At 49.4% G+C, this 24,617-nt stretch overlaps 3 protein-coding genes across 6 annotated transcripts in view; 1 reads left to right on the forward strand and 2 right to left on the reverse strand.

Annotated features, from left to right (window-relative positions):
• Window positions 1-7,836, reverse strand: part of LOC143834155 (uncharacterized) — a 39,933-nt gene extending 32,097 nt beyond the window's left edge. The window contains 3 exon segments of the mRNA XM_077330760.1: window positions 298-418; window positions 4,301-5,048; window positions 7,693-7,836. Of these exon segments, the coding sequence (XP_077186875.1) occupies window positions 298-418; window positions 4,301-5,048; window positions 7,693-7,808 (985 nt within the window). The 5' untranslated portion in view covers window positions 7,809-7,836.
• A 4,494-nt stretch (window positions 7,837-12,330) lies between these two features.
• Window positions 12,331-18,361, forward strand: LOC143834021 (uncharacterized). The gene is made up of 4 exons (XM_077330517.1): window positions 12,331-12,439; window positions 13,617-14,629; window positions 16,198-16,324; window positions 16,415-18,361. Exons 2-4 carry the CDS (start codon window positions 13,859-13,861, stop codon window positions 17,308-17,310), a joined length of 1,794 nt encoding a protein of 597 aa, XP_077186632.1. The 5' UTR covers window positions 12,331-12,439; window positions 13,617-13,858; the 3' UTR covers window positions 17,311-18,361.
• Window positions 18,362-22,224: 3,863 nt separating this feature from the next.
• Window positions 22,225-24,617, reverse strand: part of LOC143834007 (uncharacterized) — a 29,587-nt gene continuing 27,194 nt past the window's right edge. For 3 of the 4 annotated variants that reach the window (XM_077330482.1, XM_077330481.1, XM_077330483.1), the window contains exon 4: window positions 22,225-23,414. In XM_077330482.1, coding sequence (XP_077186597.1) covers window positions 22,342-23,414 — 1,073 coding nt within the window. In that variant the 3' untranslated portion in view covers window positions 22,225-22,341. The remainder of the gene's footprint in view (window positions 23,415-24,617) is intronic. The other variant, XM_077330485.1, reaches the window with a different exon arrangement.

Below are 24,617 nucleotides of genomic sequence, written 5' to 3' on the forward strand. Positions count from 1 at the left end.
TTCCCTTTCCTCTCCCCACAACAGACACCCTGTGAGGTGGGTGAGGCTGAGAGACCCCTGATATTCCTGCTCGGTCAGAACAGCTTCATCAGTGCTGTGGCAAGCCCAAGGTCACCCAGCTGGCTGCATGCGGGGGAGTGCAGAATCAAACCCGGCTTGCCAGATTAGAAGTCCGCACTCCTAACCACTACGCCAAGCTGGCTCTCTAAAACTACAAGCCAACATTGTACCCTTGATTTTGTTTTACTGGCTTACATTTTGGAGCTAGCAAGTAACCCAGGGGCGAGGAATCCTTACCCAGAGGCGTCGGGTCTGGCTCCCACATGGCTTCTCTGGAAAGCTGCGGCTGATTCTGTACGCCAAACGGAAGGATTGGCTCCGGGTCCTGTGCGATCTCTGTCGGTAGCGACTCCATCATCTGCAAAAATGGTACAAGGCCTTTCCCTGTTAATTCATCCGCTCTTCTGAGCTTTGCTTCGAGGAGATCAGGGCATATGGTTGTTTCCTCCCCTGTTATATACTCACAACAATCCTGTGAGGTATGGAGGGTTGCCAGCTCCTGGTTGGGAGAAACCTGGAGGCTTGGGATAGAGCTGGGTTTGGGGAATGGCGGGGCTTAAATGCATACAGTGGCCATTTTCTCCAGGGGGACTGATCTCTGTTGCCTGGAGATGAGCTATAAATTGGGGGGGGGGGTCCCCTTGGTCCCACTTGGAGGCCGGCATCCCTAGTAGGGTAAACTGAGAGAGGGAGGTGGCCTATACATTGAGTGGTAGATTTGAACCCAGGCCTTCGTACCCTTAGTCTAACAGGCCTAAGGAAAGAGAGGCCATGTTGGATCAGGCCAATGGGCCACCCAGTCCAACACTCTGTACCACACATTGGCCAAAACCCAGGGGTCCTCGGGAGGTCCACCAGCAAGGCCGGAAGCCTCCCACTTTTGCTCCCCAAGCAGCCAGAGTACAGAGCATCACTGCCCCAGACAGAGCATTCCCCCTAATTTGTGGCCAAGAGCCACCGATGGATCTCTGTTCCATTTTGGCAGAGAGGGCAGTCTAGAAATTCAAATAAATAAATCCCTTCATGAATCCTAGAGTTGGAAGGGGCCATACAGGCCATCTAGTCCAACCCCCTGCTTAACGCAGAATAGGCCCAGAGCATCCTAATGAACTTTTAGCAATATTTCATCTGCATCCCCTGCTGGGCAGGTAACCCACTGGGCCACACCCCCCCCCCATTCATGCAGGACAGTGGGAGTGAGTGCTGGTTTATGTGCTATAGCCACTGAAATTTTACTGGTCTTGCTGTGAAAGAAGGCTGTATAATTAAAGCAAAACATATTTCCCCCCATGTTCCAATAATCAATTTCCCACCTAGTGGTCGTCTTCCTACTTATACTTTCTTGAAAGGCCGAAGGACAGCGAGCAGAAGAATGCATCTTTTAGATGTAATTTTCTTCTTTTTTTAAAGCTCCTATTAACAACAAACTCTTCTAGCACAAAAAAGGACATATGCTCTCAGCTTTGGGGTATATGCTAGGGTGAATACTGATAATTACCCTCCAGTGACTACCGTTATGATGGTCAGTTCATAGTCTGACGAAGGGTGCTTGCACTCGAATGCTCACGCCTGGAATAAATCTTTGTTGGTCTTAAAGGTGCCCCTGGACTCTAGTGACTTAATCTTCAATGCATCTCTGTGTTTTTGTTCATTTGCAAACTTGGCGGAAGTGTCAACATTCACACAGCAAAATTAATCAAATTTCCAACATTCACTGCAACATACACATCAAAGTTCTTAGCATTAAAGACTTTATTTTTTTTTTTACAAGTTTAGTAAAGGAACTGTTAAATAACTGAGCAATACAAACACAAGCATTTGGAAACTCCTTGCTGTACAGCCTGAAGGCGTTCCAAAGAATTGCGTCTGAAGAAATGTGCATAGACACGAAACGGTTATACCTTGAATAAAACTTTGGTCTTAAAAGGTGCCCCTGGACTCCAACTTTGTTCAGTCGGTTAGACAGCTAGAACTATCTTCCTCCTCAAAGTTGTTTCTCTTCTCAATAAAACTATTTTATTCTTTAAGCAGCGGACACTTGACTCACCTTTACATATTTAAACTGTCCCATGCCAAGAAATGTGAGTTGAATTGCTGGGATTATGCCTTTTGGCAGGTCTGAGGCAGTCTCCTCCCATTCATTCCACACCTGCCTTTCACCCAAAGCCTTCCTGCTTCCGCAGCACAGCCTCCCTTTCCTCCAGCTCCCTCCTCAACGCCAGCCTTTATTACACACACACCCCCAGCCAGCCTTCAAGCCCAAAGCCTTGGCAAACAGACCCTGGTTTTATGTCCTTCCTCATCCTCTTCTCTCCTTAGTATGAAGCCAATAATTACCCAGCACTTCCTGTGCAGCACTTGATAGGAACCTACTGATATGTTAGGGGTAGTCAAACTGCGGCCCTCCAGATGTCCATGGACTACAATTCCCAGGAGCCCTTGCCAGCATTCGCTGGCGAATGCTGGCAAGGGCTCCTGGGAATTGTAGTCCATGGACATCTGGAGGGCCGCAGTTTGACTACCCCTGTGTTAGAACTATTACAAGAGCCCTGTAGGGTAGGCCCGTGTGATCCCCATATTACTGCTGTGGCTGGGGGTGGGAACAGCACGAGAGCTGTTTGCCCGAGCCAGGGGTCCCCAGTCCTTCTGAGCCTGTGGGAATCTGGAATTCGGATACAGCGTGGTCGTCACAGCCACAAAATGGCTGCCACAGGATGTGGATCCAGCCACAAAATGGCTCCCGCAGCTCACCTTCGGTCATACAGTGCTGATCCTTGTGCCAAAGCGTTATCCAATACCCAATGGCCAATCAGAAGCAGTGCTCTGCAAAAGCCCCAGCAGGCACCGCCCATTTCCTAGAAATACTTGAGGAGCACTAAGAAAGGGACCACGTTGGGGACACCTGGCCTCAGGTCACCTAGCGAGTTTGGGACACACAAGGCATTCTTTGAACTACCACGGGTGGCTAACCTGTGGCTCTCCAGATGCCCCTGGGGGCTCATGGGAACTGTAGTCCATGGACATCTGGAGAGCCACAGTCCGGCCACCCCTGACCTATGACTTTAAAGGGCAGCTGTCCATCACCTTCTGCCTGAAATCCTTTAACTGGAGATCGGGGGATCAGACCTAGGGCCTTGTACATGCGGAAGAGACGTTCTGACACCAGAACAGAGTCTCTTTCGTCACTGGGACTGAGACAAGGCCACTGAAATGCTGAAATCTCAGTGGGCCACGGATCGGGGATTTCCAATTACCAAGCAAAAGAAAGTTTCTAGTCCCTAAGAGTACAGCATTAGCATCTTACTTTCAGGCCTGGTACTTTTAGGGTTGCCAGCTCTGGATTGGAAAATATCTGGAGACTTTGAGGTAGGCTAGGATGAAAGTTTTGTGATTGTCCCAAGGTCATTCAGCCATGCGGTTGCCAACTCCAGGCAGGGAAATTCCTGGTGATTTGGGGACAGAGCAGGGGGAGGGCTGGGTTTGGAGAGAAGAAGGCCCTCAGCAGGGTATAATGCCACACAGTCCACCCCCAAATCTGCCCTTTTCTCCAGAGCAGTGGTTTTAACCTTCCTATTGCCGCGACCTTTACTACAGTTCCTCATGTTATGTTGTGGTGACCCCCAACCATAAAATGATGCAAGGGTTCTTTCACAGAAATTAAAACTGAAACTGACCCATGGCGTGAAGATCCATTGTTCAGGATTGTACATAAATTGATTTTTTTCCGGGGTTTCTCAGTTCAGTTCTGCCTCTTGTCCCACCAGGTTGATCACACTCTTTTCCGCTGCTCCAAACAGGCGAACGCTCTATCTCGATCTACCCCGCAAGGCTGTTGCGTGGATGGTGCCCTCCGCCGGCCAAGCTGCTTGCCCTGCTGTGACCCCCGTGAAAGGGTCGTTTGACCCCCAGGTTGAGAACCACTGCTCCAGAGGAAGCTGACCTTTGCAGTCCAGAGATCAGTGATAATTCTAGAGCAGGGGTAGTCAAACTGCAGCCCTCCAGATGTCCATGGACTACAATTCCCATGAGCCCCTGCCAGCATCCATGGACTACATGGGAATTGTAGTCCATGGACATCTGGAGGGCCGCAGTTTGACTACCTCCGTTCTAGAGGATCTCCAGAGCCCACCTAGATGTTGGCGACCCCACCCAACAAGCATCACTTTGCAAGATCCTAGACTGACAGAGGAGACAGAGAAAGGAAAAGAGGGATGAAAAACAAAGAAGAACACTCTCTCACCTGCTCCTTCCAGGCCTCAGACTCCAGCTGCCCAAGCAGGAAATCTTCAGCCAGGGTCACAGCTTGTGCACAGCTCTCGGGACAATTTCGCCTGACCCAGTTCTGCATTTCCCCAGGCAGGACGGTCAGGAATTGCTCCAGAACCAGCAGCTCCAGGATCTGCTCCTTGGAGTGCTTCTCAGCCTTCAGCCACCTGTGGCAAAGTTCCTGGAGCCGGTTGTACGTCCCTCGGGGCCCCTCGGCCTCCTGGTAGCAGAACTGCCGGAAGCACTGGCGAATGTTCTCCCGGCTCATGGCGTCCCCTTGCAAGATGGCCGCCTTCACTTTCCCATAATCCTCTCTGTCACCAGCCTCCATTTTGAGAAACGCTTGCTTGGCGTCTCCCCTGAGGGCCGGCTGAAGCCGAGCCGCCCAGTCTTCCTTGGGCCACTGGCAGGCTTCAGCCACTTGCTCAAAGGAAACCAGGAAGGCCTTCGCGTCGTCCCAGGGGGTGCTCTCCTCCGGCAACTGGGGGGCACTGCACCCCATCTGAGGAACCTCCATCGTCTTCAGGAATTCTTGCAGCTGGGCCTCCCAGAGCTGGGCTAACCCTCTTTCCAGTTCTTCTTTCATGTGGTACAGAGCTGCTGTTCCCAGGGACCCACCAACCGCTGCCAAGGCCACGGCTTCCGAGGACTGACTTCCCCATGAGGAGTCCATCCTGCCAGTCCTGACCTCGTGTCCTGCAGTTCTCCAGTCCACTGTGGTCCTAAGAAGGATATTTAAAAGCAATGACACTTAATTAAAGACAAATACTCGCCTCTTCAGCAGCCTGAATTTCTGGGACCCAGTATTTCAGACCGCACTTATTTATTTATTTGCATTTTATTCCATTTTTATATGGCCCCTTCCATACTGCTCAGGGCAGTTTTAAGTTTGCCAACTTCCTGGTGGGAAGCCAAGAAGAGGAAGATGCTGGCAGAAAAGCTCCATGTATGCTATGCCATGTTATGTTATGGCTGTAATTTATGGCATTATTTTAATATTCCATGTAAGCATTCCACAACGTTTAATGTAAACCACCCAGAGCCGTAGGGAAGGGTGGTATAGAAATCTAAATAAATAAACAAACAAATAAACAAACAAACAAATAAATAAAATCAAACATCCTTTCTTTCAGGTTGTTTGTAGAATCAGTCAAATCACAGATTTGTAAAGATGCCAGAAGGCAAACCTGTTATAATCCCTTTTTAAAATATTTTTTTCATCAGTAGCTTAACTAAGTAACAGAAATTAAAAATATGCATGAATGTATTCTTTTCTATAACAAAATATGCAACACGTTACAAGACCCATGTTCAGTGATGTGTAGGAGCAACCCCGTATTCATTTTATTGATTTCTTGTATACCCCAGTGGGGACCCAAAGATTACTTTGTTATCTCCTCCAACAACCTTGTGAGGTAGGTCAGAGAGACAGTGACTGACCCCAAGGTCACCCCGGAAGCTTTTCTGGCAGGGTGAGAATTTTACCCTGGGTCTTCCAGATCTTCGTTTAACACTGGCGCAGAGGTATAATGAATTGGAGCTTCTACCTGGATATGCTGACCACCAGTACGGCTCCAGGTGGTACAACAAACAAACTCAGTAAATAGGGGTACTCAGTAAATAGAAAATACCAGGGGGGGAAAGGAGGGTATGTAATAGTAGCTCTAAATAGTAGCTCTAAAACTTCTGCAAATAATGCCTCCAAAAGTGCAAAATAGTCATTTATAAAAACATCATAAAGGCCATCATGAGAAATAACCATACAATATTGTAAATTTTTGTACAACACTACAAGTGTAATACAGAAAACAGTTCAGGCAAAAGTCCAACAGGTTAGTTCCGACTGAAGTCCAAACGAGGATCCAGAAGTTCCCCCTTGTGCAGGGGGCCTTCTAAGGTGAGCCCAACAGGAGAAATATAATATTATCCAGTTCCTCAAGGGAATCTATCACAAATTGACTCAGAAGCATTCTCCCAAAAGTGAGCTCATTCACTACAATGAATGGTACTTTTCCAAGCTGCACATGGCCTGCTGAATGATCCAGGGATGGAAGAAATGCCAATGCCAATTCCAGGTGGTAGCTGGAGAATTAAAACTGAGCTCTAGGCATCAAAGATCAATTCTCCTCGAGAAAAGGTAGGCTCTATGGGGCATTATACCCTTCCCAAACTTAGCAAGGCCAGACCAGAAAGCATAGGGCTCAAACTGGCAGCCGCCAGGATTCAAGGATATACTGCCTCCAGACTTGGAGGTTCCATTTTATCCAGGTAGCAGCTAGCAACAAGAGTTACCCTCCCAGATTTTGTTTCAATCCCCTCTTTGGCTGTCAGTACATCCCCCACGCTCAGCCTAACCTACCTCACAGGACTGTTTGCAGAGGCTAGAAATGGAGAAGGAAGTCAGCCATCTTGTTGCAGAGAAAGTGAGGATGCCAGCCTCCAGGTGGGACCTGGGGATCCCCCGGAATTACAGCTCAACTCGAGACTACAGAGCTCGGTTGCCCTGGGGGAAATGGCTGCATGGAATTAGACCCCATGGAAGTTACTCCCTTCCCCAAACCCCACCCTCTGCAGGCTCCGCCCCCAAAGTCTCCAGATTTTTCCCAAGCGGGACCTGGCAACCCCAGGGGAAAGGCAGGATATAAATGAAACGAGGAGGGGGGGAGAGTTAATTAACTACAGTTTGCGAAGATATATTTCCTTGAATTCACTGCCCACCAATTGCATTGGCTGCCTCCCGGTTCGAATTATGGGACAAAGGAAAAAAAAGTTTTCCATCCACTTTCTCTACCTCCTGCTTCATTTTCCCACCCTCTGCCCTGCCCGGTCTCTTCTTCAACCTAAAAAGCAGCCCCGATCGCCGAGATTAGCGGGGTCACTCACCCTTTTGGGGCAACGGCCACAATGCCCCCTTTGCAGAGCAGCCCTCGCGGTAATTTGCCCTTTGGCAACCTCACAACAGGCAGAAACTCCACAGGGGAAGACTTGCCCCATCGCTACATCTGCGCTCCCGTTTTAAAAAAAGAGGGGGGAAAAAAACCTTCTACTTTAGAAGGGCCAAAACATTTCCCTTCATTTACTAAATAAAACAACATATGGAAGGATTGTTTTTTTCCCCCCTGTTTCACCCGATTTGGGCTGAAACCCCCCCTGGCCTAGCAGAAAGCAAACCGGGCCTATTATAAGGCTTGGCCTGAAGCAACAGGAACAAGTTTGAGCCTAGGAGCAGTTTTTTTTTTGTTGGTCTTAAAGTCGCCTCTAGACTCGTGCCTGCTAAGCTGACTTTTCTGCAGAAGTTTAAAAGTAGCTAAATGTCCTCCAAGAAGCATTCCCCCCCCCCCCCCCGGCATCCTTTGGGAAACTCACCGGCTCTGATGCGCGCACCAGTCCTGGGTGGGAATGCGGGCGCCCAAGCAGAATCCCCAGGGATAAAGAAAGGGGGAGGGGACGACGACCCTATGCAAAACAAGAGCATCCACCATCCCCCTCCCCCAACCACGTGCAAGGGTCCCTCCCCCACTCTGCATTTTTCCTCTCCAGGCCTTTCTTTGCTCCTCTAGAGCCGGGATCTTGCAGCTCTGCCTTCAGTTCTAATGGCTCCTTTTGGGTAGTCTGAAATAACAGAAGAAAGTTTATCCCCAGATTGAAATTTGGTCTTAAAGGTGCCGCTGGACTCAAGACTGCATCTTTTTTCAAACTTTTTTTTTATTCTGAAAGTAGAATAACCAACAGGATCACATGCACAACTTGCATTGCGGTATTGATTACATCCTCTCTCTCCACCCATTTTGTTGACATCAAATCTTTGAATGCTGATATTACTCAAATGTTTTCACCTTTTCTCGTAGAGCAAATGACTAAATCAAAAATAGCTCTCTCTGCCATTTTTAAGTTCTTATGAAAGTTCAACAAAAAGTTTGTGCTGCAACGATTGTCACATACCGAAAAAATGTTGTTCCTCTTAGAAGGTCCCACTGGGCTCAAACTAGATTCCATTGGATCAAGGTTTTGTTCTGTTATTTTCCCCCAACCTCTTGATTGGCTGCAGAATACTTGGTTTGTATACTCCGCTTTTACCAGAAGGCGTCTCAAAGCGGCTTACAATCACCTTCCCTTCCTCTCTTCACAACAAACACCCTGTGAGGTAGGTGGGGCATAGAGAGCTCTGACTGAACTGTTCTGAGAGCAGCAGTATCAAGGCTGTGATCAGCCCAAAGTAACCCAGCTGGTTGCATGTGGAGGAGTGAGGAATCAACTCTCTTGATCGGCTGCAGGAAGAAGAGTTGGCTTTTATAGCCCTCTTTTCTGTACCAGAAGAAGTCTCAAAGTAGCTTACAATCACACAACAAACACCCAGACAGGTAGGTGGAGCTTCGAAAACTTTGAGAGCAGCACTATCATGGCTGTGATTAGCCCAAAGTCACCCAGCTGGTTGCATGTGGAGGAGTGGGGAATCAAACCTAATTTGCCAGATTAGAAACTGCTGCTCTTAACTGGCTCCTGCTAGTCTTCCCAATTGTTTCCTACTGGGGGTTCCCCAAATTTTTAAACAGCTCTGACTCAATACGTGAAGATAAGATGTACGTCTGTAGGAATCCAGCAGCCTGTTTCCGAAACCCTGGCTCCAAATTATTTCTGTACATTCAGTAGCATCGATCCTGGGTTATACCTTGCATAGCTTCTCACAATCCCTGCCTGTTTATCTGGGAGGAAGCTCTATAGTGTAACAGAGCTGGTGTCTGAATAAACAAACACAGAGCTAGCACTGTACATGGCTAAAAAAAAATATTTAATAGTGTTTGTGGTTTGTTTGATTTTTTTTTTATCCTTCTCTCAAAGGGCTCATAGAGGAAAACATCACAGAGTTGCCAACCTCCAGGTGAAGAAACCATCAAGGAAGCTGAGAAGATCAATAAATAAAATCCTCTTTTATTCCAAAAGTAAAGTCTGCAGTTCAAGAAAACGAAGATCATGGCATCCGGCCCTCTCGCTTCCTGGCAAATAGATGGGGAAGAAATTGAGGTAGTGACAGATTTTATTTTCCTGGGCTCCAAGCTCACTGCAGATGGGGACTGCAGCAAAGAAATTAAAAGACGCTTGCTCCTGGGGAGGAAAGCTATGGCAAATCTAGACAGCATCCTAAAAAGCACAGACATCTCCCTGCCAGCAAAAGTGCGTGTAGTCAAGGCTATGGTATTCCCAGTTGCTATGTATGGCTGTGAAAGTTGGACCATAAGGAAGGCCGAGCGTCAAAGAATTGAGGCTTTTGAACTCTGGTGCTGGAGAAGACTCTTGCGAGTCCCTTGGATTGCAAGGCGAACAAACCGGTCAGTCCTAGTCAGCCCTGACTGCTCCTTAGAAGGCCAGATCCTGAAGATGAAACTCAAATACTTTGGCCACCTCATGAGAAGGAAGGACTCCCTGGAGAAGAGCCTAATGCTGGGAGCGATCGAGGGCAAAAGAAGAAGGGGACGACAGAGAATGAGGTGGCTGGATGGAGTCACTGAAGCAGTAGGTGCAAACTTAAATGAACTCCAGGGAATGGTAGAGGACAGGAAAGCCTGGAGGATCATTGTCCATGGGGTCGCGATGGGTCGGACACGACTTCGCACCTAACAACAACAACAATGTCTGTAGTTATGGAGTCTTTTCAAATGTATTTTCTTCAGTGGCAAGTCAACTAGAGATATTACAAAGAAATTTTCTACTTTTCCTACAGGACCAGCATTAGTAACAATCTTAACACCATGTGGCAGAAACATACTTATCGCTTATGGGCAGACATAGTGATTAGTAGGCTGATGCTACACTTGTCCCCCAAACTATTTGGAATAAGATTCTAGTATGCATCTATTTTTGAAGAATTTTCTCTTGAACTACAGTATTAAGATAGTTACTAATACGGGACCTGCATGGAAATTTAAACATTTCTTTGTAATACTTGCCACTGAAGAAAATACGTTTGAAAAGACTTCATAACTGCAGAATTTCAAAATGCTGCATAACTGATCTGCATTCTGGCATACTTTATTTTTGTAATGAAAGAGGACTTTGTTCATCGACTCTTAGAGCCCGTTTGGCAGCTTCCTTGATGATTTGCTTCCCGCAAGTCTGACAAATATTCTTCTACCTCTCCGAATTGCAACAGACTACAGAGATCTGTTCCCCAGGACAAAATGGCTACTTTTGAGAGTAGACTCTAAGCTCCAGAGCCTGTTGAAACAATCCCTTGTGTGTGTGTTTGCCTGTATGTATATTTTAGGCTTGATGGACAGCTTCCATGAGGAAGAGGGGGGGAATGAAATCAGTGTCTCCTCCTGGGTGGATTGACCCTGGAACTTGGTATTCTCCTGGTCTTCTTTGTTCCAGCTTCACCTCTCCAAGGACAAGTCTCCTGCCCCAGGGCCTTCCCTGAGCTCAGCCAAAATCTTCTTAACCAGCCACCTGAGCACTGCTGTTAAGGGCAAGACTTGGGCTCTTTTGTATCCCTCCAGGATCCATTTCCTCCTTTTTGTCTAGCTAATGGAGCTTCCTTCTACCCCTGCTCTGGGCCAATTCCCCCTGCTCAACCCTCCAGGCCCAAGCCTGGCTTTTCTCTCTGCTATTTCCATTTCCAAAGGAAATATCTGGCAGAGTACTATGGGTTTTCGTGAGTCACTGATCAACTTCTTCAGAGCCACCTAGAATAATGCAAGTTTGTGTGTCATATACCCTGTGTCACAGAATAATTTCTGCACACACAATTACGATATAACAAGGAAATTCCAGAGTACATAAATCCTGATATCTCACTGGAAGGCAAAATCATGAAACTTTGGCCCCACTGGTCAGTGGTAAAAGGAAACCAGGCCGACAAAGAACGTGGTGGCTGGATAGGAGCAAAGTGGTGACGGTTGTCCCCGAGGATCGCCAAGAGTCGGCCATGACTGAAGGGCTAACATCATCAATTATGATATAAAGTCTGCGTCCAGTGGAACCTTTAAGACCAATAGGAGGGCAAGGGGTGGTTCCTTTTGGCAGCAGAGGAGAAGACCCACAGAAATGGCTTTAAACTATATGTAGAATTTTACCGGCCAGATATCAAGGAACAAAAGTCCACAGGCAGAGTCATTCAGCAGCGGTATGGGCTGCCTAACCCAAAGGACCGATAGCCTTATAAGCTCAGCTTGTTTTTTGCGCAAGGCTCTTGAATCGGCTAAACATCTTCATTAATACTGCATGTTAGTTTGGTATTTCTCATGTGTGTACAACGTCCGGAGACAGTGTCGGAACAGTGGTCTAGAAATTTTAATAACAAGCTGAAGGCTTAAGGGGGGTGGCAGGTGACAATGGATGAGCCATAGGGTTTTGAGTGTCCTGCATAGTGCAGGGGGTTGGACTAGATGACCCATGAGGTCCCTTCCAACTATTATTCTATGATTCTAACAACAACAACAACAATGTATTCTGGCAATTTCCATTTCACTCTTTGAAAGTGGTCATGCACACGAAAGCTCACACCTGGAATAAAACTTTGTTAGTCTTGAAGGTGCCAACATCTTTGTTCCGCTACCTCAGACCAACATGGCCACCCACCAAAATCTATCCCAATTCACTGTAGCTTTGGTAGGTGCCCTCCAGGGGTGGCTGAACGACGGCTCTCCAGATATCCATGGACTACAGTTCCCATGAACATCTGGAGAAGCATAGTTTGGCCACCCCTGGAGGGCACCTACCAAAGCCTAATTGCGATAGATTCCGGTGGGTGGCCATTTTCGGCCACCCCTGCTCTAGCACATTATACACCATTGAAGGTCTGTCTCTCCCTAAGCCCCGCCATCCTCAGGCTCCACCCCCAAAGCCTCCAGGTATTTCCCAACGTGGAGCTGGCAACCCTATCCCACTGTGATAGCTAATCTAGGTTGTCTCTGCCCGCTCTGGTCTTGCAATGGTTAAACTTATCAGAGAGCTCCAAGTGGCTAGACAGGCAGGACCTGGGAGAGGGAGGAGGTAAGAGGCGAATGCGGAGGGGTGTGTCAGACGTCAACTTCAGTGCACTTCCCGCGATGCTTGCAGCAAAGCTGGCGTTATTGGGGTTTTTTCCTCCCCTTGCAAAAAGAGAGCTGGCTGGCAGGTCGGTGAATCATTCCTTAAGGGTGTTTCGTGTTTGTTTGCATGCATTGCATTGCAAGAAGCAGCGCAAACGTTTGCAGAGGTCGGGTTGGGGGGCTACAACAAATGACAAAAAACAGACACACCCCTCAATTTCCTTGTCTTTAAAAAAGATACAAGCAAGAGGTAGTCCGGGGTGCCAGGCTGTTGTGCTTTTAATAGGAACCTGGCATTTTCTTTCTCTGAAAGGCTTTCCTGGAGAACGAATGAAATTATGAGGGAGGCGGAGCTTGGCTTACTAAATGGAACCTCCATGTGCCAGAGCAGTGCACCTGAACACCTGAAGCTGTCTTACACCGAATCAGAACCTTGGTCCAGCAAGGTTAATGACTGGCAACTGTTCTCCAGATCTCAGGAAAAGGTCTTTTTCATGACCTGGGACCTGGTCCTTTTGACCTGAGATGCCGGGGATTTGAACCTGGGACCTGCTGCGTGCCACACAGATGCTCTGCCAGTGAGCCGCAGCCCCTGCTGAAGATCCCTTCTGTATTTACTTATTCAGCTTCATGCATACCTCACACTAGTTTGGCATGAGAGCCAGCTTGTTGTCCTGGTTATGAGCAGCAGCCTCTAAACTGGAGCACTGGGATTGATTCCCCACTCCTCCACATGCAGCCAGCTGGGGGACCTTAGCCCAGTCACAGAGCTGTTCCCACAGAGCAGTTCTCTCTGAGCTCTCTCTGCCCCACCTTTCATTTAATTTAATTTTAATTTAATAATAAATAAATAGCTTGTTTGTTTTGGTTTTAAACTGGATTCCTATTGTTGTGAACCACCCCGAATCCTTTGGCTGAGAGGGGCAGCATATAAATCTTTAATTGATTGATTGATTATATTCTTGGTTTTCAGGTACACATCTTAAATATTCATTTAAGTGGGTAGCTGTGTTGGTCTGAAGTAGCACAACGAAATCAGAGTCCAGTAGCACCTTCAAGACCAACAGAGATTTATTCACGGTGTGAGCTTTCGAGTGCAATAAATCTTTGTCTGTCTTAAAGGTGTTACTGGACACTGATTTTGCTGTACATGTTTAGTTTATCCTTCTGTTTCCTACATTTTTCTGCCTTGCATTTTACTGCAAGAAGTGTCCAGTTAATAGTCTGTCACTATTAACGCAAGCTGTTTTGGTTTGTTTACAGGGGGCAGTGAAACTGGAGTTGCTTGGCTGGCTGAAATCAGCACATCTCAGTAGTCCAAAGGAAGCCTGGGCAACATTTTGCTTTAGCTGGGGAGGTTGCAGGGCTGTGTGAACAGGAACCCCCACATGTCCATGGACCAACGGCTGCTTGCCTCCCTCGTGGCTGAAGGCCACAGTCCCACGGCGGGCTGTTCCCTCCCGTGTTCTGCCAAGGAGGGACCCAGCTGAACTGGGCCCGAGGTCATGGCTGCAGCAGGCTCCTCAGCCCCACATATTGAGTTCCAGGCTGCTCTAGAATGTTGGCTTCAGCCGGAGACAAAATTCTCACCAGGCCCCAAATGGGGGGAGGCAGAAGAAGCAGCCCCAGCCATCGCCCAGACCTTTGGGCGTTTCCTACGATGGACAGTGGAGCAGATGACACGGGAGCCGGGGAAGGGGGAGTTGGCATGCTACTGGAGCGGCCAGTGGCAGGCATTCCTTGAGGGCACGCACAGTCAGGGGGACGAATGGCTGCCCAAGAAGGAGCAGGAGGACAGCCAGGTGTTTCTCTCCTGCCCGGAGACAGAGGTTTTGGTCCATCCACAGCTGGTGGGTGAACAAGGAACCGGGCTTCCGTCTGGGCCCCCTGGGACAGCTCAACAAGCTTTGGCAGACAATCTCAGCCCTCCAGATCATAGCAGCTCCGGGAGGGTGAAGGAAGAAGCAGCCAGCGAAGGCCATGTCAGTGGGGAGGCGCAGTGCGGCTTCTTCCGGCAGTTCCGCTACCAGGAGGCCGAGGGGCCCCGCGAGGCCTGTGGCCGCCTCTGGTTCCTCTGCCATCAGTGGCTGAGGCCTGAGAGGCACTCAAAAGAGCAGATTCTAGAACTGCTGATCCTGGAGCAGTTCTTGGCCATCCTGCCCCCCGAGATGCAGAACTGGGTCAAGGAACGCAGTCCGGAGACCTGCTCTCAAGCCGTGATCCTGGCCGAGGATTTCCTGCGAGGGCAAAGAGAGATCGAGAGACGGGAAGAGGAGGTGAGCGGCATTTCTCTTGGTGCTGGGCAGAGGGCCGGGAAGGTCATTGGACGGGACCCCTTAACTGGCTGGGACCTTCTTTGGTGCAGTGTGAGAGTTAGGAGAGTGAGCTGTGATCCAGCAAGCCCTCAGTTCAGCTCTTGACTCAGTTTCGACCGGGAATTCCCAACCAGGACTCCCTAGAGCTGTGGAGCTCCCTGAGAGCTCCCCAGGGGCTCCCGGCCTTCCCTCTATATCCTGCCTTAATGGACTTGGCTAGAAGCTATTCCCAGCATTGCCTTGAAATGTTGTTCTTGCATAGTTGTTGTGAATCATAGAATCATAGAGTTGGAAGGGGCCATAGAGGCCATCTAGTCCAACCCCCTGCTCAACGCAGGATCAGCCCAAAGCATCCTAAAGCATCCAAGAAAAGTGTGTATCCAACCTTTGCTTGAAGACTTCCAGTGAGGGGGAGCTCACCACCTCCTTAGGCAGCCTATTCCACTGCTGAACTACTCTGACTGTGAACATTTTTTTCCTGATATCGTTGTACTTGAAGTTTAAACCCATTACTGCGTGTCCTCTCCTCCGCAGCCAATGGGAAAGGGGGTGGGACTTGGATGCATGTTCCAGCCTCAAACCACCTCCTTTCTCTCCCCGCCCCCCAGTCCTCTTCAGATGTGGCAGAGAGACGTGGACAGCTGATATCACTTCCGGCCCGGTTGTGGGGCTCCCCAAAACCTGAAAAATATTTCTGGGGGTCCTCCGTGGTCAAAAGGGTGAAAAGGGCAGGGTTAGAAAGTTTTTCTATTTAAAAGAATGTGGTTGGAAAGCATTTCCTTCTTTTAAGCAAGATATTTTTGTTGGACATTTTAAAACTAAAAAAAAGAGGTCAGAAAAAGGGGGGAAGTTTAAAAATAAACTAAAAGAATAAAATGTATCAGTAAAACGTCTGATTTTCTCAGCGACAAAGACACGCGCAATCACCTATTATATTATAACAAAATTACTTAGTTACTCTAAATCTCCCTCTCCCTTCAAGACAGAAATAATAGTCCTGGCCTACCATTTAGGGCTAGAGAAGGTAGAGAGAGAAGTACATTTCTCACAATGCAAGAATTCCTGGGCAGGCAATTAAATTAAGGAACAGTAGGCTTAGAACAGATAAAAGGAAGTCCTTCTTTACCCCAAGAATCATGAACATGTGGAATTCACTGCTGCAGGAAGTGATGGCAGCCACAAGCATAGACAGCTTCAAGAAGAGACTGGATAAACGTCTGGAGCAGAGATCCATCAGTACCTCTGAGCCACAAGGGATAGAGGAGGTACTATGTCTGTACTAGCTCTGTCTTCTTGGTGCTCGGAGGGGCATAGGAGATCTGGCCCTCCTGGAGGAGCTCCTGATGGTTTCGGCCATTGTGGGACACAGAGTGCTAGACTGGATGGGCCATTGGCCTGACCCAGCACAGCTTCTCTGGCGTTCTTATGCTCTTGGAAGGACTGTGCCAAGTTGCGTAAAGCACTTTGAACACTGAAAACGTTCTGTAAGTGTCAAATATTTTGCACTATTGTTCTTGTTGTTATTTCAGGTAGCCGGGCTGCTCCAAAAAGAAGCCCTGAATTCCCATGCAGAAGAACATTCTCCATCAGAATTTGAACGGGGGCCTCTGGACGGCGAGGTCAAAGAAGAGAGTGAAGAGGATTCCACATCTTTGGGTGAGGAGCTCTTATCGGGCTGATCCTAAACCAGCCAAACATTCCGATTTTCGTTTCCCTTCCCCCCTGATCTTCGTTCTCTCCTTGCAGATGATGTGTGGGGGAGCGAGAGTGAGTGGGAATCCCGGGGGGCACGGACAGAGGGAAGCGAGAGGGAAGGTGAGGAAGGGAACCTCAGCGGTCCCACTGGCCTGGAAGAACAGGAGGAAAAAACCCCTGGGCCGTGGAAGCGCCAGCCTCTTCCGAGCCACCTCTACGAGATCTCGGCCGACCAGAAGAGGCGCCTTGAACAGAAGCAGAGTACGTGTGCTGTGTGTGGGAAGGACTTCAGCCGCAAATCGAACCTCCTTCGGCACCAGAGGATCCACACGGGAGAGGAGCCCTACAATTGCCCCGACTGCGGGAAAAGCTTCCGCTGGAGCACCAGCCTCATCGCCCACCAGAGAATCCACACGGGGGAAAAGCCTCACGAGTGCCCAAAATGCGGCAAGAGCTTCAACCACAGCCAGAACTTCGCCCGGCACCAGAGGCTCCACCGAGGGAAAAAGCCGTACAGGTGCGCCAGGTGTGGGAAGAGCTTTCGCTGGAGCTCAAACCTGGTCACCCATCAGCGGATCCACGCTGGCGAGCAGCCGTTCCGGTGCTGGGACTGCGGGAAGAGCTTCAGCTACAAGTCTAGCCTCAGCAGGCACCGGAGGGCCCACGCGGGAGGGGACGAGAGGTACACATGCGCCGCCTGCCCAGCGAGCTTCGCTTTTCGGTCGAGCCTGATGAGACATCAGTGTCTGCACACGGGAGTAAAAACCCATCAATGCTTGGACTGTGGGAAAGGTTTTGATCAGCGGCAGAGCCTTCTTGCGCATTGGAAAACCCACACGGGGCAAAATCGTGTCAATGGCCAAACTGTCGGGCCAGATCCCCTTACAAGGGAAGTCTCAATAGATGACAGAGAATCTGGGCAGGGTCGGTTTAGGGTGGGAACATAAAACGAGGAGCCTCTCCCTGGTTTCCCTGAAACCAGCGTGTTTTTGCGTATGTTTATTGTGAATGCTGTTTTGCCCCCCAAGCATGGTGTAATTAATGGTTAAGAGCCTCTGGAGAACCGAGCTTGATTCCACACACCTCTTTCCCCATGCAGCCGGCTGGGTACCCTTGGGTCAGTCACAGTCCTCTCAGATCTCTCTCGGCCTCACCTACCTCACAAGGGTGTCTGTTGTGGGGAGAGGAAGGGAAGGTGATTGTAAGCCACTTGGAGACTCCTTCACGTCTCACCCACGTGAAAAGTGGGTCATAAAAACCAGCTCTTCTTAATCTCCTTGGGGTTTCATTCCCCTGCTAATAATTTTATTGAAACTGCTATATATCTTTAAATAACTGTATAGAGCCAGTGTTTGGCATTTTTGAATTTTTTTTTTAAGATTAAAAAACTGCTCTGATGGGGAGGGGCTTCATGATGTCACTGACATCCAGCCAATCACTCCTCTCTCGCTTTAGAATTGTATAGTTTACTCCTTCTCCTGCCAAAAGACTGCTTGTACCAGTTAGCGTCCTTCCCAAAACAGAATGCCTCTTGTTTGTTCCTTAATTCCTCCTTAATAATGCTCAAGACCCGGGGTGGGTGGGAGAAGGGGCTCTTAGATGCACACCAACTGGACAACTTACGCATGCCGGAAATGATTCTGAAAGAGACAAAAAGGAACTCACCTGGAACACGCAAATCTAATACAAAAGCACCACCGCAACACAATATTATGAGTTGTCTGCAGGGAAAGGTGCGGATCTATCCAAATATCAGAAAATATCTTTTCAGGTTTTAGTGCTGTGCAGAGGAATTCCTGTTCTTGTGTGTGTGAGTGTGTATATGTACATATATTTTAAGTAGGCTTGGTGGTTTGGCTTAATCGGTCATCTGACTTCCCTGTGGAGTTGAAAGCTGGATGAGGTGTGGCCTGTAACCCCCACTCAGGAGCAATACCTCTCCCCCTACAAGCCTTCTCTGTGTGTAGGGCAAATATAGTTCCGTGTTTTGGATGAAAATGGCGTTGCACTTTTTTTTTGTCTGTTTGCATTTGGGGATGGCAGATCAGCATAACCGGACGCCATGATGTGTTTGCTGGCTGCTTCTCACCAACTTACCTGTGACGTTGTGGCTCCTGCCCTCCAGGCACAATTGTGGGTCCGGTGCCTCTTTCTTCTCCCCCCTGCCCTGCATATGACAGCTGTTTATGCAATTCAGGCTATCCGATAAATAAAAACAGACCCTGAATTGCATTCTGAAGAGAAACAGAATTCTAAAGTGGAAAAAAAAACAGGTTCATTTTGCATTATTGATTTGCCAGTGGATGGAAGGTGCATACAGGTAACTGGGGGGTGGGTGGATACAGCACCGCTGAATACCCAAATGGGTAGTCATTCTTCCACTGCCAGCAGCCCAGTCAATTCAGGGACGGGATTTTGTGGTACCAGGATAGTTGCAGATAAAATGTGGAGGGCCAGCTTGGTGTAGTGGTTAATCATAGAATAATAAGAGTTGGAAGGGACCTCCTGGGTCATCTAGTCCAACCCCCCGCACAATGCAGAACACAACCTATCGCTCATCCACTGTAACCTGCCACCCCCTTGCACCTTCACAGAATCAGCCGCTCCGTCAGATGGCTATCCAGGCTCTGTTTAAAAATTACAGAAGATGGAGAACCCACCACCTCCCGAGGAAGCCTGTTCCACTGAGAAACTGCTCTGTCAGGAACTTCTTCCGGATGTTTAGATGGAAATTCTTTTGCATTAATTTCATCCCATTAGTTCTGGTCCATCCCTCTGGGGCAAGTGAGAACAATGCTGCTCCATCCTCTACATGGCAGCCTTTTAAATACTTGAAGATGGTTATCAGATCCCCTCTCCAGGCTAAACAGACCAAGCTCCCACAACCTTTCCTGATAAGTCTTGGTCTCCAGACCCCTTAAGAGCAGCATTAAGAGCAGCAGCTTCTAATATGGAGAGCTGGGTTTGATTCCCCACTCCTGCACATGCAGTGAGCTGGCTGAACTTGGGCCAGTCACAGTCCTGTTAGAGCTGTTCTTACAGTAGTTTCTCTCAGAGCTCTCTCAACCCCACCTACCTCACAAGGGTGTCTGTTGTGGGGAGAGGAAGGGAAGGCAGTTGTAAGCCACGTTGAGACTCCTTCGCATAGTGAAAAGCAGGTTATAAAACCGAACCTCCTTCCTACACGACAGGTTATGCACAGTTTCCCTGTCCAAATTTCCTGGAAGTGACCATCTCCCCTCCCCTGAGGTACCAGGATTTTGGCAATACTTTTTTTAATGGCTCTAGAATATATTGATATTATGGCTCAACTGTCACCATGTTTAAAACCACTTATTTTAGTTGAATAATGTTCTGGCCAGACATATATCACGCTTTATGCACTGAACTATTTCCTTGTTTGTGAGTTTTGCTGTCCTTGACTCTGCAGAAGCCTTTTCCAGCACCGGAGTTCATACGAATCAACTCTCCTGCCTGATTTCTTCATTGTCCAACTTTCACAGCCATGAGTGGCTATTGGAAATATGATAGATTGAACTAATCTGCATTTGACAATCAGGCTTCCATATCGCTCAGGGCAGGCCGGGTAGTCGGCACAGCTACAAAATGGCCGCCACATGATGGCTGCTGCAGAAGGAGGAGTCAGCCACAAAATGGCTGCTGTAGCTGAAGTCATACAGTCAAAATCCTCCTCCTCTAATGACAGCTGCTGTCAAAGCAACATATAAAAAACCCTCAGTGACCAATCAGAAGTCTTGCTGGGAGAAAAGCCCCACCCAGATCTAGCCTCCTTTCTAAAAAGAAACGTTTTTTATGCCCAGGTTTTCATTGCCTGAAGGAGCCTCAAAGCAGCTTACAATCACCTGCCCTTCCTCTCCCCAGAACAGTAAAATCAGAGTCCAGCAGCACCTTTAAGACCAACAAAGATTTATTCAAGTTGTGCATTGAATAAGTTGAGTGAGTCTTGTTGGAAGTTCTTAGTCTGAGGAAGGGTGCTTGCACTCGAAAGCTCACACCTTGAATAAATCTTTGTTGGTCTTAATGGTGCCTGACTGGACCCTGATTTTATTGTGCTACTTCAGACCAACACGGCTACCCATTTGAATCTCCCCAGAACGGACGCCCTGTTAAGTGGGGCTGAGAGAGCCCATGCAGAACTGCTCTGTGAGGACAGCTCTAACAGGACTATGACTAGCTCAAGGTCACCCTACTGGCTGCATGTGGAGGAGGAGTGGGGAATCAAACCCACTTCTCCACGTTTGGGTGCATAGCTACTGACTTCTTTAAATGAAAGCTGAGAATTCAGAAAAACAGCTATCATTACAATGCTATATTTATTAAACTATTCAAGTGTTGATTAAAGACAACTTCATGTGCATGTGTGTTTGTATGTGTACATGTGTGTTGGGGCGATAGAGAATGACTGCCAGGTGAGGCGGAAAATCTAAATTTCCCAACCCACGCTGCAGGCATCTAACACAGGTAAGTATCTTAGGAATGCAGCCTTTGAGAAATGTTGCTAAATAACAGAAGGTTTAGTTAGTCCACAGTAAATCATCCACAGGAGTAGTCAAAGCAAACCTGGAATATTCAAAGCAATTTGTGTTCGCTGTCTCAGAATCCCCTCCAACACCCTTGTGAAGTAGGCCCGTATTACAATCACGTTGTAGGTGAAGGGGAAGAGTGGAAGCCAGGTAGGATATTGGTGCACCGGCATTTATGGTATCTCACCAAATGTTAAGAGCGAAGTTTGAGCCTATGCTTCAGACAAACATGGCTATACCCCTGAACCCAAGGCTGTTACAATCAATTACAAAGAGCATTAAAAAAAACAATAGAATAATGGAGTTAGAAGGGCCCTCCAAGGTCATCTAGTCCAACCCCCCCGACAGAATGCAGGAAATTCACGACTATATGGCCACCCACACTGACCCCAATTCCCTGTCCAGATGATGTCTGCCCTCCAACCCCCCCCCCCCCCCCAGAATCCATGGCCAGTTCGGCCTGGAGGAAATCCGCCTCCTGCTTCCAAAGTGTCGATCGGCATTTCCCAGGGCATGTTAAAAACGGCCACAAGAGCTAAGCATGGGCACAATCCGCTCTGCCCAGCTACTTACAGTCTGCCTAAATTCCCAATATCATCACTACCTAGGTGAGGTGGCCACCTAGCCTCTGCTTTAAAACCTTCAAGGACGGAGAACCCACCACCTCCCGGGGGAGCCAGTTCCACTGAGAAACCGCTCTGTCAGGGACTTCTTCCAGTTGTCTCCCCAAAAAACAGGTTCTTAAATCCTAAATCACAGCATCAAAGCAACCAGATTAGATGGGGGATTATCGCTTTGAGAATCAGTGACTGGGGTGAAATTTGAATGTTGAGCTTAAATTACGGACCACCGACTGCCCCAATGTTAGAAAAGCTCTGTATGCGGGCGCTGGCTAGCGCACCACTGACACCCCTCCCCTCTGTGGGATTGCCGAAGTGGCCACGCACAACCCTCGCGCCATTAGTAAGGGGGTGGCGGCGGCCCCTGGGAAAAGGGTTGATCGACCCCCCTAGGGGTCGCGGCCGCCAGGTTGAGAACCGCTGGAGGATGAACTGTAGAGCAGGAGTAGTCAACCTGTGGCCCTCCAGATGTCCATGGACTACAATTCCCATGAGCCCCTGCCAGCATTCGCTGGCAGGGGCTCATGGGAATTGTAGTCCATGGACATCTGGAGGGCCACAGGTTGACTACCCCTGATCTAGCGAATTGTACAACACTGAAGTCTCTCCCCACCTCTAGCTCCACTCCTCAAATCTGCAGCTGTTTCCCATCTTGCAGAGCACAGATCTGATCAGAACAGAGCGTGACCCGAGAGACTTTCCAAGCAGCCGGTTTATTGTCCGAAGCCGATCAAAGGAGCCACAATGCTACGGAGGAGACCTCAGCCTCCAATTCCGGTCTACTGGGAAGAGCCTTTCCCTGCAAACCGAGCAGCTACCCAACTTTGGGCACGTGGATCTGTTCGTGCCGCTGCAGGCGGGACTTGAACCCGAATCTCTTCCCGCACGCGGCGCAGCTGTAAGGCTTCTCCCCCGTGTGGACCCGCTGATGCCTCTGCAGGTACGCCAAGTGGCTGAACCTCTTCCCGCACAGGGAGCATCGGTACGGTCTCTCCCCCGTGTGGACTCTCTGATGCACGGTGAGGCTGACGCGGTGGCAGAAGGCCTTCCCGCACTCGGGGCACTGGTGGGGTTTCTCCACCGCGTGGACCGCCTGGTGCCTCTGGAGGTGGGATTTGAAGCCGAATCTCTCCCCGCACTCCGGGCACTCGTACGGCTGCTCGCCGGTGTGGATCCTCTGGTGCTGCCGCAGAGACGCGGCCCGGGTGAACTTCTTCCCGCACTCGGGGCACTGGTGCGGCTTCTCCCCCGTGTGCAGGGTCCGATGCTGCTGGAGGTGGGACGCTCTCCGGAACCGGTTCCCGCACTCGGAGCACTGGTACCGCCTCTCCGCCGTGTGCGCTCCTTGTTGCGCGGCAAGGGGGCTGCAGTCCTTATCGCCTTCGGAGCACTCGTTGTCTGGGCGGCCCGCGGGATGCTTGGGGCGGGGCGGCCTTCCGCCGTGCCTGATTGCCCACTCTGGGGCTTTTCTCGGCTCTTCCCTCGTGTGGGTCCTTTGGTGGGTGGTCAGAATCGACCTCCGACTGAAGCTCTGTCCGCACGCCGAGCAGCAGTACAGTCTTTCCAGCGGCTGGATCTGCTGGGGGGAGATAAGGTCCGTGCTCTTTCCAAAACCTGAGCTTTCGTTCTGACCCCCCGCTGTGTGGCTTCTCAGGTCAGCTCGGAGGCTTCTGTTCCTTCGCTTTTGGGTCGTTTTTTCTTCCTGCGCTGGGATTTCCTGTCCTTGGCAAAGAATGGGAGCCCCTTTCCTGTCCGCCGTGTAGCTTCTCTCCTGCCTCTCTTGTCCATCTCGCTTCCAGAAGTCCCCTTTGAAGTCCTCGTTCTTCCACAGCTCCAGCAACAGGACCTGAAGTCCCTCGTCATTCTCATGCTCCTTCATGTCCCCTGCTTGGAAAAAAATCAGAGCGCACCAGTTACCGCCCCTGCAAGGAGCCAAGTCCCCCAAACCTTCCTACTGGATCGGGGTGTATGTCATTTCCTTTGCCAGAACCATTTCCTACCTCAAGGAACGGGCTGGTCACACTTTTGCCCAGGCAGGCCCTCTGGCAGGGGTGGCCAAACTGGCTCATGCTGGCAGGGGCTCATGGGAATTGTAGTCCATGAATCTGGAGAGCCACAGTTTGGCCACCCCTAAAATGTATGTTCCCTTTTACCTTCCTGTCCCCTAAATGGGAATTATTTATATTTGTTTTTTAAAGTTTTTTGGGGGGCTTTGTCCACCCTCATGCCAGACGTGGTGTACCTCCTTGTCTTCTCCGCTATTCCTGGCTGAACACCAAACAGGAGCATAAATTCCAGCCTCATAAGAACATCCGGAGAGTCCTGCTGGGTCAGACCAGTGGTCCATCTAGGCCTGTCTCTCACAGTGGCTAACCCATTCCTCTGAAGGGCCAATAACAAGACAGGGAGGCTGAGGTCTTCCCCTGATGTTGCCTTCCGGCTCTGGGATTCAGAGGTTTAGTGCCACTGACTGTGGAGCAGCTCTAAAAGGACTGTGACTGGCCCAAGGTCACCCAGCTGGCTGCATGTGGGGGAAAACAGGGAAATCCTTTCTCCAGATTAGAAGCCTAACCCCTACAACCAGGGAAAGTCAAACTGCGGCCCTCCAGATGTCCATGGACTACAATTCCCAGGAGCCCCTGCCAGCATTTGCTGGCAGGGGCTCCTGGGAATTGTAGTCCATGGACATCTGAAGGGCCGCAGTTTGACTACCCCTGTCAGACACCTTGCTAATGCTAAACCAGTTTGAGAGAGCCAGTTTGGTGTAGTGGTGAGGAGTGCGGACTTCTAATCTGGCATGCCGGGTTCGATTCTGTGCTCCCCCACATGCAACCAGCTGGGTGACCTTGGGCTCTCCACGGCACTGATAAGGCTGTTCTGACCGAGCAGTGATATCAGGGCTCTCTCAGCCTCACCCACCCCACAGGGTGTCTGTTGTGGGGAGAGGAAAGGGAAGGCGACTGTAAGCCGCTTTGAGCCTCCTTCGGGTAGGGAAAAGCGGCATATAAGAACCAACTCTTCTTCTTCTTCTTCTTCTAAACAAGGATCTGGTGCCTCATTTGCTAGGTTGCTCCACAGCTGGAAGCACAA

The sequence above is a fragment of the Paroedura picta genome, chromosome 3 (genome assembly GCF_049243985.1).
Source record: "Paroedura picta isolate Pp20150507F chromosome 3, Ppicta_v3.0, whole genome shotgun sequence".
In the NCBI taxonomy this organism is placed as follows: Eukaryota; Metazoa; Chordata; class Lepidosauria; order Squamata; family Gekkonidae; genus Paroedura; species Paroedura picta.

What these genes read in the sequence shown, in the direction of transcription:
- LOC143834021 (XM_077330517.1), top strand. Translation starts at nt 13,859, where the DNA reads ATGGCTGCAGCAGGCTCCTCAGCCCCACATATTGAGTTCCAGGCTGCT. An exon ending in TCGAGAGACGGGAAGAGGAG is followed by an intron (nt 14,630 to 16,197) that starts GTGAGCGGCATT and finishes TTGTTATTTCAG; the next exon opens with GTAGCCGGGCTGCTCCAAAA. An exon ending in AGAGGATTCCACATCTTTGG is followed by an intron (nt 16,325 to 16,414) that starts GTGAGGAGCTCT and finishes CTCTCCTTGCAG; the next exon opens with ATGATGTGTGGGGGAGCGAG.